This window comes from Arvicola amphibius, chromosome 5 (genome assembly GCF_903992535.2).
Source record: "Arvicola amphibius chromosome 5, mArvAmp1.2, whole genome shotgun sequence".
NCBI classification, from domain to species: domain Eukaryota; kingdom Metazoa; phylum Chordata; class Mammalia; order Rodentia; family Cricetidae; genus Arvicola; species Arvicola amphibius.
In genome coordinates, this window is record NC_052051.1 from 140,131,168 (window position 1) to 140,147,880 (window position 16,713).

Consider the following 16,713-nt stretch of genomic DNA (forward strand, 5'->3'; position numbering starts at 1 on the left):
CATGATATGCTGGGGTATGGTCAAAGTTGGTGCGTGTCGTCTGTCCTGCTGATACTCAACACGAATACTTTAGTGTAGGGTGGTATGATGTGATGATTCTATTACGGGTTGTGTGATGCCGTGCTGTGATATGGTGCGATGTTGTGGTGTTGTGGCATGGCACATTGTAGTGGTGCCATGTTGTGGTGTGATGCGGTATTACGCTGATGTGGTATGGCATGTCGTGGCAGCGTGGTATGGTGCTGTGGCACACTGTCACTCATGTGGCATCATGGTCCGTCCTCCGCAGAGTATGCAGCTCCACTGGGACAATGACCAAATGGTCCTGAGGTAGTTTGGACTGTCAAGATGAAGTGGCAATTTAGTGACGTTCTTGGGCATGTTGCCTTCATATTTTATAAGAAAGCAAATCTTTGTGCCAGCCTGCAGCTGTCATATTGAGTAATTAGACATATGCTTTATAACCCAACAAAATGTACAAATCTCAGGCTGACACAAAACCTCTCACCCAGCCCAGCCTACCCACCACCCTATTGATTATAGGACAGAGACAGACATCATATGAGCATGCCATTTAGAACTATATTTTAAAGTTTCTTATATAAAATGAATCACAACTCATACTAATTCTGATAGGAGATGGGCGTGGTTTTAGAGTGTGTGAGTGGCTGTGGCTGGTTACAAGGTGAATCAGCCTCAAACACCAATATTCCCCAGGAATTTCTGAGCAGAGCTAAACATTGCAATCAGTTCTGAACTTCACTACTTGGATAAATTTGCATGCTTTTATAATATGAAACTGCATCTTACACACTGTATCCATGAATCCAGGTATATACCCATGTTTTCATCTTATGACCCTCTAACAGAGAATTTCTCCTTGATAAAATTGTTCTCTACCTACCCTTATTCATGTCCTATGAAGAGATTCACTAAAAAGCTCCTTTTGTTTTGTTTTGGTTGGTCTTGGCTACACTGCTCCAAGTGTATTGGAGCCAAATCTTTGATTCATTGTCTTTGGAAGAGTGGATATTAGAAAAAAGACACTGATGTCAACCCAGAAATCTAGCTCAGAATGTCAGTGTAATGTCTTAGAAGGCAGGCTGAAGGGTAGAATTTAGAACAACAGGAAAAGAGACAGGGAGGGGGAAGCCAAACGGTAGTTTGACGGAAGTTCTTACTTCTTCAGTACTGTTTGTCTAGCCAGGGCTCCCACTACTATCACAGTTCAGACAGAAGGAACCATGCGCCACTCACAGGTAGCGATAGCTATTCTAGCATCCCTCGACCTTGAACTTTGCCTCTTTCAAGGTCATTCTGCATCTGCTGATGACTTTTAGTTCTTGACCACATCCCTAGCCACCACTGTCACTTGCTGAAATCACGTCTGCTATAGCTTAGACGAGCAATGTTCCCTAAAAGGATCATGGGTTGGGGGCTTTTCCTCCAGCCAGTAATCTTCACTGGGACAATGACAAACGGTTATTGGGAAATTTTGGCTTGTCTATATAAAGTGTCCCTTTAGTGATATTTTTGTTGAGGTTTTGGAAACCTTAGGTGGTTCTCCACTCCATCCTCTCTCCTCCCTCCTCAATCCCATGGAACCAAGCAACCACGGACTGGACCTTCTGAACTGTGAGATCAAATAAGTCTTTCTTTTTCTTTACTGTGTTTATTTATGTCAGATATCTGGTCACAGAGGCGAAGTGACTTGCACTGTGTCTAAGAGGCAAATTTAAGGAAAAACATGGATATCAAGGATGCTGGGAGTAAGAGGTGGTGTGATGTTTCATTTTGCTGTTGCCTGTAGCCTTGGTACGAGGTGACCACCCTTTTCCCCAGGCCTTTCTCTGTAGGTAACTGGCACCACTCTTATGATTGGACATCATGAGACCCTGCCCACTAAGGAAGAAAGCTGGAGAGGAAAAGCCACTTGCTTTGGTTGGCCTCCTTCTTGCTGTCCTACAGATCTTAAACCAGATGGCTCTGCAAATTATTCACAGCTGGTATTTCCTAGTAACTCGTGGCTATCACTGAAAGGAAAGTGTGTTCCTTGCAGCAAGGGCTGGGTAGTGTTCTGCCCGAGACATCAAGACTGACTGAATTGTTGCCTACGTGTTGGTAGATTCCTTTCTCATCACGATTTCCCTACACATATTTGCTATGTTATGATGCATTATTGTCATCCCCCACCCCCAGGAGACCTGTCTTCCTGCAGGTGCCCTCCCTCTCTCCTTCCACCACCCCACCACCCCTCACATGACAGAACACTTCTGTTCCGCTGACTGCTTGATTTCTGTGAAGGTGGCTTGTGCCTTTTCTTTAATGGCATCCAGGTCCATGTTCTGGAGGTTCTGCAGCTGCCCAAGGATAGAATCCTTCTCCTCTTCCTCGTCTTGGTCTTCATCTACCATCTTTCGGAGATCTTCTGGCAAGTCCACATCGTCCCCAGCCAGTTGGATTTGTGTCTCATCCATTTCGCTCTGTGTGAAAAAATAAGAAAAAAAAATAATACAGAGAAATAACTCTGAAACTGGCCAACTGGATAACTAGCTGAACAAACTGTAAATGCAGCATAAAAATAAAGGCCTGTCAGGAATGAGCGATGGCAGCAACAGGCTTGGCTGTTGTGTTGTGGCCCTGAACCTGGAGGCAGCGGCAGAGACGGCAGCTCCATGGTGGAAGGTCCTTCCCTCTGACCAGATCCTTCTATGCCCAAAGTTTTCCTGTTGGGAATATTATGTTAAGGTTGTTGCTTTTGTTTATGTTGCATTTGTTTAACTCTGTGAGCTGTTCTGCTTTGACTGTCTGGAACACCTGATGGTCTAATAAAGCTCTGACCGGCCAACAGAGAGGCAGGAGAAAGGAGAGGCCAGGCTGGCAGGCAGAGAGAATATACAGGAGAGATCTGAGAGGAAGGTTAAGGAGAAGGTCAGAGAAGGAGGAGGGCATCGGAGCCAGACATCCAGCTACACAGCAATCCATGGCATAAGAGCAAGATTTACAGAAGTAGGAGAACCGGAAAAGCCCAAGGGAGAGGTAGGTGGGGTAATATAAGATAATCTAAGAAAAGCCAGCAAGAAACAAGCCAAGCTAAGGCCGGGCATTCATAACTAAGAATAAGCCCCTTGTGTTATTTATTTGGGAGCTGGGTGGCAGGTCCCTCAAAAGAGCCAAAAAGAGTAAAAAACATCATACTGCTATTGCATTTTCCTTCTGTGCTCCCAGAGCAAACAGCACTGGCATAATCTAGGAGACTGTTAGAAATTCTGTGATCTTACTTATCCCAGACCTACTGGATCAGAAACCCTGGCGAACGGTCCCCATACATGGAAGTCCAGAAGCGCTCTAGCATTCCCCCCCTTCTCTCTGACTCTATTTTTATTTTACGTGTGTGGGTTTTTGTCTCATGTATTTGGATCATGCACATGCGGTGCCTGGGACTGCAGTTACAGATGTTTTTGAGCCACCATGTGGCCTCCACAGACACATGCATGCCACGGTGCCCCTGGAAGCCAGAACAGGACATTGGATCCCCAGGAACCAAAGCTACAGACTGTTCTGAGTCACCATGCCAGGTGGGTGCTGGGAACTGAGCACAGGTGTTCTGGAAGAGCAACCGATGCTCCTAACCATGAGCCACATCTCCAGCCCCAGAAGCCCTCTCGGTCTGCACACAGAAGCTGGGGGTCCGTCCCAGCTCTTTCTCAGAGCAGCACTACAAATTCTGCACAGCCTGTCAGCCTCATGCCATGACTTGCGAGTTTGGCTGACCCTCACTCTAGGGGTGGCATTTGAGTTGTCAGTGACCGCCCATGACCTTTTATATTTTAGCGGCAACTCCTGCTTAAAACCATTGCTCCTTCCTTCCCTGCTGCTGTCCTGGGCCCCCCCTCAGGGACACAGAATCAGGTGTGTTATAGGCTGGTTCTTTGTTGGCACTCTGCGTGACTGGCTCTATTGCCAAGTAACCTGGATGCAGCAGGATTTTCTAGTGTGCTGTCTTTATGCTGCAGAGTTCTTAGTAATGGGTAAAAAACTAAAGAAAATCAAAGTTCCCTTGGGAACGGTTCAGAGTAGCTTGCGTCCCAGATGACAGATCTCAGCCAGTTTTCTATCAGGTTGTAACGTACAGTGAACTTTATTTCAGGACTACAGAAGGGAAGTAAAGGCTATTAAAACGGTGATGATAGAAAAGGCCTATGTTAGCGCCCACCCTGTAGGTTTTGTTCAGCCTTATATTTTCTATTAACGCTCATCAAATCACTCATGGTGACATATGACTTTTAATCAGGTCACACTGATTTGAATTAAGACAGATTAGTATCCGCTGAGCTCCTTGATAAAGTCACTACCTAAGGGAGCTGAAAGCGCCCCTCGCCTGGGTGCCTAGCAGAGATGATCAGAAACCAGTTGTCACAAGATCTGGGAGGTACATTAGGATAACACATGCACTATCCTCTATCTCTAGATGGGCTTGGAGGGACATGGTGGCTGAAGTCATCCCGCACCTCTGAAGGGAGCCTTGGGGATGTAGAGCCCAGCAACCTTTCCCTCGGGTCCCAGTTATCTGGATCCAAGTAGAGTGAGGGCGAGTCTGGCTCCAGAATGAGCTTGGGAGGCATGTGCTGGATGCTTTGGGGGAGATGATCCTTATGTTGGCCCTCTCTATAAACTTCCAACTCAGCCTCTGGAGATGATGTAGCCCAGTCCTGCACTTGGCAGGTGACTTAGCCCCTCCCAGTGCTTAAGAGATTAATTAGTTCCTACTCAAAGCATTGTGAGAGTAATTAGTAAATCCCCAGGGGGCTCCCCGCCAATTCTGCATTTCCATTTGTTTTTATTTACCTATTCGCTTTCCTTGTAGATTATCCTCTGGGCATTTCTGGTGGAGTAGTGAGAAAAAGACTTCATTCAATTCTCTTTGAGTTCCTGCAAAACAGGAACATCGCACCCCTAATCAAATGTAAATGATTTAAAAGACAATCCTGGGGGTCTTGGCCCTTCCCCTGTGATCCGGAGTAAAATCTCTGTACCTGGCAGCAGCAGCTTGGACTCTGGAAAGAATGCCTCTGGGCAGAGTGACCACTGTGGGCCTAGAGTTCCACCCTGGAAGGCAGGGGGAAGTGTATTTGTGCCAGCCAGCCAGTGAAACACCGAACCCACACTCCTACAAAGGACAGGAATCTCGCAGCTCCATCTGCCTGGATAACCTAGCACAAAGCATTCCTTGTAAGCATCCAAGAATGTGTCTTAATGGCTTCGTCCCTCATGCACTTGTCCAGGGAAGACGGACTGTTGGGATCCACCCTGCCTGACAAGGTGGAGGAGGGATCTCCATCACCCGACTTCCACAAAAGTTGCTCTTCCAATAGGACCCCCTCTGGCAGCAACAGCATCACTGAGACCTTCCTAAAAGTGAATTCTGGGGTCCTACCCAGAGCTGCTGATCCAGACACTTAGGGCAGACTAAATTTGATCTAGCCCCGGTATTTCTGGTGCTACTACTCAAGCCTGAGGCCCGCCGCTTTACAGTTTGTGAAGGTGGATGCAGCTTGCTCACCTTTCTTCTGAGTTCAGCAGAATCTGATATGGGGACGCAGATCATACCTGTTATTTCCTACAGCACCCTCATCACTGACGAGTTCTGTCCTCAAAGCTACCCACTAATCCTTATACTCGCATTGGGGGTCAAGTCATTGGCTGAAGAGTCCAGTTGCCCGATGAGACTGCAAGCTACCCACTTACAGGATGTGTGAGCTGCACCACCATACCCAACCTTTCAGAACTTTCTTTCCTTCTATATAAACTGAAGCTCATATCGAATGGGATTGTTGGATGATCACTGAGCTGGTCCTAGAGCCAGGGCTGGCTGAGTGGGTGTCATTTGTGAAATCTGTAGCCTCCAACTGTCTTCCTGCAAGGTGGCCTACAGTATTCCAGAGGCTGAAGGGAAGCCAGAAGACCTGGGGTCAAGTCCCAAATCTATCAATCACACTGTTACCTGGGGCACCTTATTTTCCATGTCCAAAGCTGAGTGGGAGGGTCACTCAGAGTATACCAAATAAGACTTGCCGTGAAAACTCCCTGCCCCAGGTTCCCAGCTCTGGAAAAAGGGTAGCTGTGGTTAGGCATACTTCAGAGAAAGGCAAGAAGCTGTGTTTAAGCTCCTGCTGAAAGGGTCCTTGGGCAGACTAAAGCAAAGGGTGAGAGAGCTCAGACAGGAGCCAAGGCCATGCAAACAGGAGAGTGGGCAGGGTGGATGGAGCAGACAACGAAGCTTTGTTTCCACCTCCCCTAGGGAATGGCCTGCTGCTGGGACCTTGTCTACTCCTGGATCATGACTGTTTTATCCAGACTTCCTACTGCCCAGTGACAAAACGTAGGCTGGGAGACCACGAACATCCTGACACTGTTCACACTCCAGGAGAGGCAGTCATGCCCGTTACAGCCCCCTTTACACAAGTACAAGTATAGATGAGAGCCAGGATTGCTGTGGGGCTGGAAGCAGCCCCGGGAGGGGACAGGACCCTTAAGTCTAAAGGGGTTGACAAGAAAGTCAGTATACAACCAGAGGACACAGGGGCCATGCTTCATTCTTAGGGACTGACCCCTGACCTTTTGCCCAAGAGTGAGCCTAACCCTCGATCTCCAATTTCCTTTTCTCTGGGTTTTGCCCCTTTATTTCTGATCACACTTGAGATGAGGTAATGTCATTCTTTGTAGATGGTTCTGCCTTCATGAAGCTGAGTGTGACTAAGCCAATACCTGTTTGACATGAGGGGGATCTGGTTCCATTTGAGACTTGTCTGCTTATTTTGGGTGTGTGATATATCAAACAGCTGGATGGGTAGATGTTTCCTGATATATGCCATCATCACCTTCACTGATCATTTCTTGCCACAGGTCCTATAAGGCAGATGCTTGCAAAAGCATCAGTTCCTGGCCAGGCGGTGGTGGCACACGCCTTTAATCCCAGCACTTGGGAGGCAGAGGCAGGCAGATCTCTGTGAGTTCCAGACCAGCCTGGTCTACAAGAGCTAGCTCCAGGACAGGCTCTAGAAACTACAGGGAAACCCTGTCTCGAAAAACCAAAAAAAAAAAAAAAAAAAAAAAAAAAGAAAGAAAAAGCATCAGTTCCTGTGGATTTGATGGTTTATGCCTATAATTCCAGCACTTGGAGGGCTGAGTACAGAAGGATTGCCAACAATTCAAGACCAACCTGAAATACCCAACAAGACCAGCAACACAGGCCATCATTTTCCTTGTTAGGGATGTCTTTTTGTGACTGTTAGTCCAGAGTGGCCCGGCAGGACAGTCTGGTCTGTAGGGTTGGGTCAGTTTAGGTTCTCACCATCCATGTACAGACTGTGTAATCCTGAGGAGCTGCTCTGCCTCTCTGAGTTGGTATTTTATCTGACACCGATAGGCATCTGAAGGCTTCAGTGAGAAAACTGCTGTGCATAAGAAAATCCTGCCTCTTTGTGTCTCAAGATGTCGTGTCCCCCTGGACGTCCAGTCTGCTGCTGCTCAGGGGACTGGGGAGGAGGAGCAAAGGGAACCAGGGCAGGCAGAGGGGAGGGGAGGAGGGGGAGAAGGGAAGCAAGAGAAGGGGACTTCACAAGGCCTCCCTGAGAAAAGACTGCTGTAGAAGCCTCGAGCCATCTTTATTATTATAATTTTTTAAGACGAAGCAGACTTTAAAATAAATTCTAGTGGAGATTTCAATATGACACATTTAAAGACTGTCCTGTTGAGAGACTTGCATAATGAGCAACGCCCTTCATGGGGCAGACAAACACCAGGTGTAACTAAGTCTCCCAGCTCAGCAGGGGGACAGCATGCTCTCCAGTGACTGACCCAGATTGACAATTCTGTTAATAGGATTGGGGCACACTGTGGAACTCTTTTCTCTTATTAATTTGCCCTGACTTACATGTACAATCTGAGTCGACTGGGGACAGGGTTCACTTACTTTTAGAAAGACTCTTGTAGATTTATGTAAAACATGTGACTTACTGAATTAGAAAAATATGACATTTTAATTATAATATAAAGTAGCCCTTTGTTGTGTACAACACTGTGGTGCCCAATCCAGTCCTATTTTTTGCATGAAAATGTATTTATATACTTCTTATGGCAGGTTCTTTCTGATGGTTCTAATATATTGTTCTTTGGGTATGGGGTATTCTTTTCTCTTTCTGTTAGCCCAATCACAATCATTCAATCAGGAGTAGTATATTCTCTCGCTCTCTCTTTCTCTTTCTCTCTGCGTATTAAAAGCTCACAGCATTAGGAAGTTTGAGAGCCACCGAGTTAAAGGAAGATGGAGCCTGCAGGCAGGAACCAAGCCAGGGAAGGCATGTTCAGGGGAAACGTGCTGCCTGCCTGTTTTAGATGGGATGGAGGCATTTCTCTCCATGAGTTCATAGAGAAAGAGACACTGAAGGTGCAGGGCGAGGGATAACTAAGTGGTAGAGGGGATCCCACCTGACATGAGCATGGATGACACACGGCATCGTAAATGCTCCAGTGATCTCTAGCCAAAAACCAGAGGATCCCAACACAGGCAGTGTGTGCAACGATGAGCATCATGACAACTGGTATAGATGTACATATACATCGAGAACTGCAACATGCATCCCTTCGAGAGCTGCAACGTGGTTATTGCATCTATTATTTATCTAACCACTGCCGTTAACAATGGCCACCCAAAAGCCTATGCTGCTCCAGTTTTAAGAATCACTATTGTTTTTCCCAGCCAGTAACAGAGTGAAACCCTCTTTCCTAAGAAACACCAGGCAAGTAACCTCTTTAGAAAACACGGTTCTAATTCCTAAATGCGACACAGCCGCCCTCATTAAATCTGACAGGAAGGCATTTTTTCTCAGGTTTGTTCCTTGTTTGGTTTTGGTCAAGGGAACAGGTCTAAACTGACTCCTGCAGTTATGTAACCGCGGTGTTGGTGACCCTAGGGTATTGTGAGCGGAGAGCCTGGGACGTGTCGAATTTGTCCAGTTCCCTATGGACTGCTAACACTCTGCTCTGACTGGTGACCTTGCGTAGATGTTATCAGATGACACAGGGCTGCATGCACTACAAAAGTTGTGTGGGAGGGGTGGCTGCTGGGAGTTCACGAGAGTCCAGCCGTTCTCTGCCTGGGGCCAATTTCCTTGTTAGCCCACCCGCTCAGTTCTGAAGTCTAGCACTGTGGGGGAGACAGTTTAGAGAGCGCATGAGGAGATGGGGGCACGGAAGAGCACCAAATGAAGAATAATTGTCCCAGTAGGCTTTGCAATCTCTCATAAACATCTCCATTTACGTGTCCTTCAGGATTGTGTATTGAGTGTGCACCCATGGCACGTGCTTCTCTGGAAGTAAAATACACACACACACACACACACACACACACACACACACACATCTCAGGTGTGGGTGCCAAGGAGCTGAAGCCAGGTGGCCATCCTGGAACCCAGATCCAGTCTAGGAAGAGAACTTAGTGATTTGTTGGGGGCTGTCCATGACGGCGTGTTCCTCAGATGGTCTTGCATAGGAAGCATGCAGTGACTAGGTTCCTAGGGGCCTTGGGAGCTCCCTATCAGACAGCCAGTGACTGGAGGGCAAATGGCAAGGGAGTGACTCTTGTTGGCAGTCCGGGGCCTCTGGCTTTTAAGTGCAGCGTCTACAGGTCTCCAGCTCAGATTCTGACTGTGGTATTCTGGGAATGTGCCAAAGGTGCCAGTGAAAAGGGCTTTGAGGCATGGTCCAAGGAAAAATAGGAGGATTTGCCTGTAGTGTGTCAAGCCCAGCAGGGTGGCCACTGGGACAAGTTGACTGGAGACGATGTTGGAACAAAAGGGTGGCCTTTGTAGCACCCCTACCTCATTCCCCCATTTTCTCTTGCAGTTTAAAATTCTAGTTCTGTCAGTTCACGCCCAATTAATGTCACTGCAGAATCATACCATCCTAGCTGTTAAAACGGAGAGAGTTGTTGCTAGGACTCTCCCCCAGTATGCCTCAGGAAGATTTAAAACGCACGCTCTCATCCTCGACAGCAAAGAGATGGGCGTTCAGAAGGGAAACTGCCATCCAGACAGTTGTTTTGCAGAGTCCTTATGCTGCTATCACCCAGGCCAGGGCTCTGCTTATAAAAAAGGGAGAGCCCTTCAGATGACTACCACTAGGGGGCACCTGGCATGGGGATCGTCTATGTAACCAGACTCTGGGGTGAGCTCCGTGGTCAAGCCTGTAGGTGGCACCATCCAGAGCTGCCATACTTGGAAACAGCAAGCCATTGTTCCAGTGCTGATCTAGGTCTGTCTCCAGAGCTGCATTTGACCATCTCGGGCTCTTGTAACTCTTGCTCCCTGAGTCTCATCAGTGAGTGGGAAAGGGGGTATGTAACTCAGGAGGCAGAGGAGGCCCCTAAGAGTGTGGCTATATGGCATATCCAAGGTGCCATGGGTTGAGGTTGGGGAAGTTGTTGGGGCAGCTGGCCCAATCCCTGCGTTCAGGGGGCGTGGCTGCCCCAGCGGAGTAGCATTCCCCTTAAATAGGATCGGGGCGCCGGAAGGAGCCCCGTTTTTGCTCTCCCCTGCTCCGCTGGACCCTTGGTTCTGTAAGTTCCCTTATCTCCCCTTGTATTAAAACTGATTAATTATAAAAGGACTATCGTGGTTATTCTCTAACTCCTACAACCGCCGGTACCGCCGGCATTTGCCGGTACGTTTGGCCCCTACAGGAAGTCATTTACATCTGGTGCTACATAGACTAAGTGAAATATGACCTGATTGATTCTTTTTTTAAATTGCAGTTTTAAGTCCTGTTTTCACAGAGAGCCATGCTGGATTCCAATTCTACATACTTTACAAAAAGCAGGCAATCCTATCTATCACAGCAGCGATTTCAGTGTTTCTCACACTATTGGGAATTTCTTTAAACACTGTATAGAATCAATTCTACAAACCGCAACCATAATCTAAAAACACCACAGGGAGCCGAAGGCAGCTTGCCGATGAGCAGTGGGTGTTCTTGAGTGAAATCCTCATCTGTGTATTTGGAGCTAAGGCAGCCAGGGAGGCCTTTGCAGACTATCAGAGCTTATGAAGGCAGAGGAACCTCTGGTGCTCATGGGAGTGGGATTCAGTGACTTGTCCCCAAAAGAGTCAGGTAGTAGGGAGGTGCAGGTTACCTGAATGTTTTAGTGTTGTTTTAAAAGAGAGTTCAAAAATTACCCTCAATTGTTTAGGGGCTGGAAGAACAGACGCTAATACCATAGGTACAGGGACCTGAGTTCAAATCCTTTTGTGTTTCATTCTTGCTTGTGGTCAGGAAGCCTGGGGCACAACCTGTTTTGTAACTCACTAGGCATACTCAGACATAGTTTTCCTGAGCTCCCTTAACTCTTCCAAGCTATGGAAGTCTTTTTTCCTTGGATTTTTAGGGAGGTGACAGCATGCAGTTAGATGACCTCCTTTGCAGGACTCATGAAAACAATCAGGAGCTCGCCCGGAGTATTGGCTCCGTGGCTAAAGCACTTGCCACACCAGTGTGAGGATGTGGGTTCAGACCCCTAGAGCCCATGGAAAGCTGGATGCAGGTGTGTATGCCAGGCAACCAATACTCCTGTGGTGAGCTGGGAGGTGGAGACAGGACACTTTCTGCAAGCTCACAAACCAGCTAGCCTGGCATCTGTGGAGATAAGTGAGACACTGTCTTAAACAAGTGGAGGTGACAAGCAGCAAGCGAGGTTATCCTTAGACCTCCACACAGACCCATGGCACATATGCATACACACAGACCCATAGCACATATGAGTACACACAAACCCGTGGCACATATGCATACACACAGACCCATAGCACATATGAGTACACACAAACCCGTGGCACATATGCATACACACAGACCCATAGCACATATGCATACACACAAACCTGTGGCACATATGCACACATACATGTGCACAGACTAGAAACTGAAACAGTCAAGCAAAGGGGACGTATCCAAGCATTGTGCACTGGAGGCACAGTGTAGGAAAGTAGAGCTGAATGAGGCAGGGGCATTTGTCCTGACTCACTAGACGTCTGGGAAAATGAATTTCAATTTCATTGGCATTTTCTTCTCTTGCTGGGAGCACAGCTTTGTTCTGCGGGCATCTTGGGGATCTGCCATGGGATGGACTCTAACCTGCTGGCCTGAGCAGTTTTGACCTTGCAGTGGGGCTTTGCTTTGACTAGTGCTTACACTTTCTCTGGAACTAGCTTTTCCGGGGACCTCCAAAGGACCCTTTGAAGGAAAGATTTCTTTTTATACTTTTTGACTCATGCAGATGTGGTCATGGCTCATCTTTGGATGCACTTAGGAGGACTTTTATGTTGGTCGTTCTGCACCTATGGCAGTCTGTAATAGACAATGTACTTTCAGAATGTCATCTTGAATGTCCCTGCATGGGGAGAAGGCAGGGCAGTTCACAGAACCGGGTAGTGCCTCGGGAAGTACTAAGGTTGGGTGGGAACACAAAAGATGAGTGGGAATAGCCAAGTGCTGGGCCCTCTGCCACTTGGAAACAAATCCTGGAATGCATATCTGAGCCATGTGCCATAGCATGTCAATACAGGCTCTCTCCACTAGCCAGGGACACACTGGACCACAGCAACTGTTCAAAAGGTTTGAGGTGGGAGCAGATGGTGCCAGGTGAGAGTCCCCACTACTCTATCATCTTCCAAAGTGAGAGACCAGTTGTCCTTTTTCAAGAGAGGCAGGAAGCTAAGGGAGTAAGACCCTGACTGAGGGTATGAAGACTTTTCTTTGCCTGTGCCTGTATCTTCTGCTATAAGATAGAGGTAATGAATTGATACATGTGAAATACACTGCCCAACACCTAGAAGAACTTAACAAGTGTCAGCTATGACATTGTCCTCATTGCGTATGGATGTATAAGCGTTCTATAATAACAAGGAGACGCTGTTTCAAATAAGGACCAGTTCCAGTGTTGTCTTCTGGCCACAGTTGAGCCATCTCACGTGCATGCCCACATTCATACACACAAATGCACGCACATGAGTCTCCCCCACACACATACACACATACACGATCATCATTTATCAGAAGTCGTGTTTTTTGAGTCTAACAGGAAATTTATAGAAATTAGGCTATTTACATGAACTCCTAGTCAGTGCTCTTTTTACAATAGCACATTTACAAATTAGGAATACGCTTATTCATCAATGTGATCTTGCTGATAATCAAACATTCTCCATTTTTTTTTTTTTTATTAAGGCACAATGAGACCCTTCTTACCTTCGGGAGCCTGTATTTGTCCCTGAGGTGGACTCGGAGGCATGCCCTCTCTGCCTTTTTCTGAGTAAATGCAGCATCTCTCTCCATCCTAAGAAACAGGTAAAAAATAGGAGACAGGGTCATAGGAGATAGAGAAACCCATATATTCCGGCTGGTACTCAGGGAGCAGGACCTTGGGTCATTTGGAAAAATGTAGACTCCCCCCTCCAAATCCCCAGTATCTGCTTCTCTCTTGCTATCATCACGACACTGCAGCACTCTGGACCTCTAGGTCCTCAGGCAACCAGGGCCTGGGCCTGTCTTCATGAAGTAGGCAAAGAGCATCAGAGGGATGGCTGTAGATGGGCCGCATGGTCCTGGACCCTAAGCCTCAGCATCAACTGCAGGGAGGACAGATTCCTCACGTGCTCCTCCTCTGCCACCTCAGAACCTAGGGAGACTGTGTTTCTAACTCTCCTTGGACACTTAGAGAAGCAAAACAAACAAACAAAAATCATCAACCAAACAACCAACCAACCAAACAACAACAAAGCAAGGTGTCCTACTCCAGGACCAAGACATTCTTTGGAGGTGCCAGTGGTGTTTGGAGACATGATGCCAGGTATGCCAGGTTGTTTCCATCATTGTCACTGATGCCAGGCCCCGGTGACAGTGTTCAGGCAGTGTTAGCTTCCCTAGTCAGAAGCACTATCTGCAAATGACTCAGCTTCGATTCGCATCACACCAGTCTGGGCACCTGCTCAATGGACGACCTAATTCAGAGGTTCTCATCCTGTGGGTCCCGACTTCTTCGGGGGTCATGTACCGCCCATCTGTACTACGTGACAGTACGGTACTTCTCCTGTATTGCAGCGCCTGCTCTACAGGACCATTCGCGAGCCGGGCAAGGGTCTGGAGATTTAAACACACAAGGACACACAGACAGACCCACAGGTCATCCTTAAAACAGAATGCCCCAAGGATGCCCCCTTTATTGTATCCAGGGGCAGCTTATATAGGGATCCTTAACTGATAGCCATGCCCCAGCCAAACCCACCAGAAACCACTCTCCTGCCATCAGGAACTCCTGAGGGTCTCGTGCTCAGAGCAGCTGCATCATAACTCGTTGTTTTCAAGAAATTCAGGATCTGGGGGTTCACAGCTCCCAACATATGAGACATCCTGCATATCAGACATTTACATTTTGATTCATAACAGTAGAAGCATTACAGTTATGAAGTAGCAATGACTTTTATGGTTGGGGATCACAATAAGGAACTGTATTAAAGGATCACAGCATTAGGAAGGTTGAGAACCACTGACCTAATTGGACCCATGATTAGGCCAATTTGAAATGGATTTCCTAGGTCATGATGACCTATACAAAAGCATACAGCTTTGGGAAATGCGTGCAAAGCTCACAAGAATTGCTTCCTTCCCTAGTTACCCCCAGAAGTACATGATTAATGCTGAATTTTCCCAAAGGCACTGTCAACTGGCTGTATTGAAATGGACCAAGTTGGATAAAAGAAGTTTCTTTGGGAAGCTGGGATTGAGACCGAGAAAGACTGAGACTTGAATCATGGTTTGAAGGATAACAAGGGAACTTGAAAGCAATTGGCTGGCCCTTTCCACTGCTCTGTGCTCTTAGTCTTCAAGTAAGGAGACAGAAAAGCAGCACCATGGGAACAGGACAATGGCAAGGAATGGAAAGAGTGCTTGTGGCCCCAGTTAGTAGCCATTTGGGTCTCCCTGTGTGCCAAAGGCAGGCCTGGTAAGTGTTCTGCTTATAGACTCTGGGGCATCTTTGCACAAAGCACTATTTGCAGGGAAAAAAAATCCTGTTTTCAATTTTTTTTAGATGAAAATTGCCTTTTTTTTTTTAACTTGAAGATGCGAAGTAATTCCAAGCATTACACAAAAGGCTCACTTTGAAGATAAGCTACATCTGAAGCAAACAATCAGACTAAATGTGCCTGGGACTCAAGTGGTCTTGACTCAATTCTACCTTCAGAATGTTCTGGAATAGTCTTGAGACAACATTCTGTTTAACCTTCTAAGTTTTAGAGAATTAGGAAACAGTGATTTATCCCAGAGGTTAATGCCCCACCGTGTGGGTAGGAAGCAGATCCTTCCCACTCAATATTTTATTAGGGGAACTTTCAAACATACAGGAAACCTGAAAGAACCTTAGATTGAAAGCCACATTTCGATGACCTAGCTTCTCCATTTCGAATCCCATGTTTCGAAACACATACTTACCGTTCTATCCATTTCTTCTTACTTTTTGATATATTTAAAGTTGCAAATATCAGAACACCTCCCCAGAACACTTCAGCGTGCATATTATTATCCTGAGTTACGTATTTATTTATACTCCCTCTATTTTTCTTTTGAAGAAAATACTGCATGCAACTCAATTTCCCGAACTTTCAAGTGTACCATTTGGTGATGTCCCCAAATGCCCACACCTGTGCAACCCAAGACCTTTAATCTGAAAGATTAAAAAGACACACCTTTTTTTTTTTACTTGACCAATTAAAGCAAGGCCAATTACAAACATGCCTAAACCAGGAAGTGTTAAGCTGCGTTAAGCATGGTGGACAGACTCTCTTAGCGTTGCGTCCATCTCTATCAGTAGCATGCAGAGGCAGTGAAGCTGCAGGGGGCTCCTTAGGCAGAACCAATTGTTCTGCGGGCTAGAGGTAAAGGTCAAAGGAAAAGCATCCTTGGAAGCCAAGAGCCACCAGCCTGGGTCCCGGGAGGAGGCTCGCATTCCTGGTGGAGCCTGGGCCCCGGGAGGAGGCTCACGGTCAGGGTGGAGCCTGGGCCCCGGGAGGAGGCTCACGGTCAGGGTGGAGCTGCTCTACAGGGGATCGATGCCCCGGTACTCACTTCTCTTCAATCATCTGCTTCTGGTACTCCTCATATTCCTCTCTAGTCATCCCTTGAGCTGCCGCGGGGTCCGAGGTCCCTCCTTCTTCTTTCTTTTCTTCAGACCCACCTCCAAATCCTAAATTCTTTACCTGGTTACTTATCATGCTTTTGACAAAGAAAGCCATGGCTTCTCTGCCTGAGAGAACTGCAACCCAGTCAAAGCCTGACAGTAAACAAAGCAGACCAAAGCAAAACCTCCAAATGTTCTCAACCACGGCCACACATTTGGGAGCGCAGGATTTGCGCAGCCTCCTCTGTCCAAGGGCACAGTGGTAGAGAGAGTGCTTTTGCTAGCCGTAAGCTGGATTAGAGGGTGAACTCTTAGCATGGAGGCAGATGGTTCCGATTACTAAAACCCACAGTCAGATTCAACCTTCTGCCTTATGATTAATACACTCAGCTAATTTTACGGGGCAGAAGCCCCACCCATTCCCTGCTCTGCTTTCCTTAGGCGTCTAAATTTTATTTTGTTTCTTGGCCATAGCTGGAGATTGA

The 16,713-nt window shown here is 47.1% G+C and overlaps 1 protein-coding gene across 1 annotated transcript; it reads right to left on the reverse strand.

The window, feature by feature from the left end:
• Nucleotides 1-2,255: 2,255 nt before the first annotated feature.
• Nucleotides 2,256-16,343, reverse strand: Cplx4 (complexin 4). Its single transcript, XM_038332214.1, has 3 exons — nucleotides 16,177-16,343; nucleotides 13,303-13,390; nucleotides 2,256-2,483 (listed from the first exon to the last, which is right to left on the reverse strand). The coding sequence occupies exons 1-3, from the start codon at nucleotides 16,341-16,343 to the stop codon at nucleotides 2,256-2,258; spliced, it is 483 nt and encodes a 160-aa protein (XP_038188142.1).
• Nucleotides 16,344-16,713: the final 370 nt, after the last annotated feature.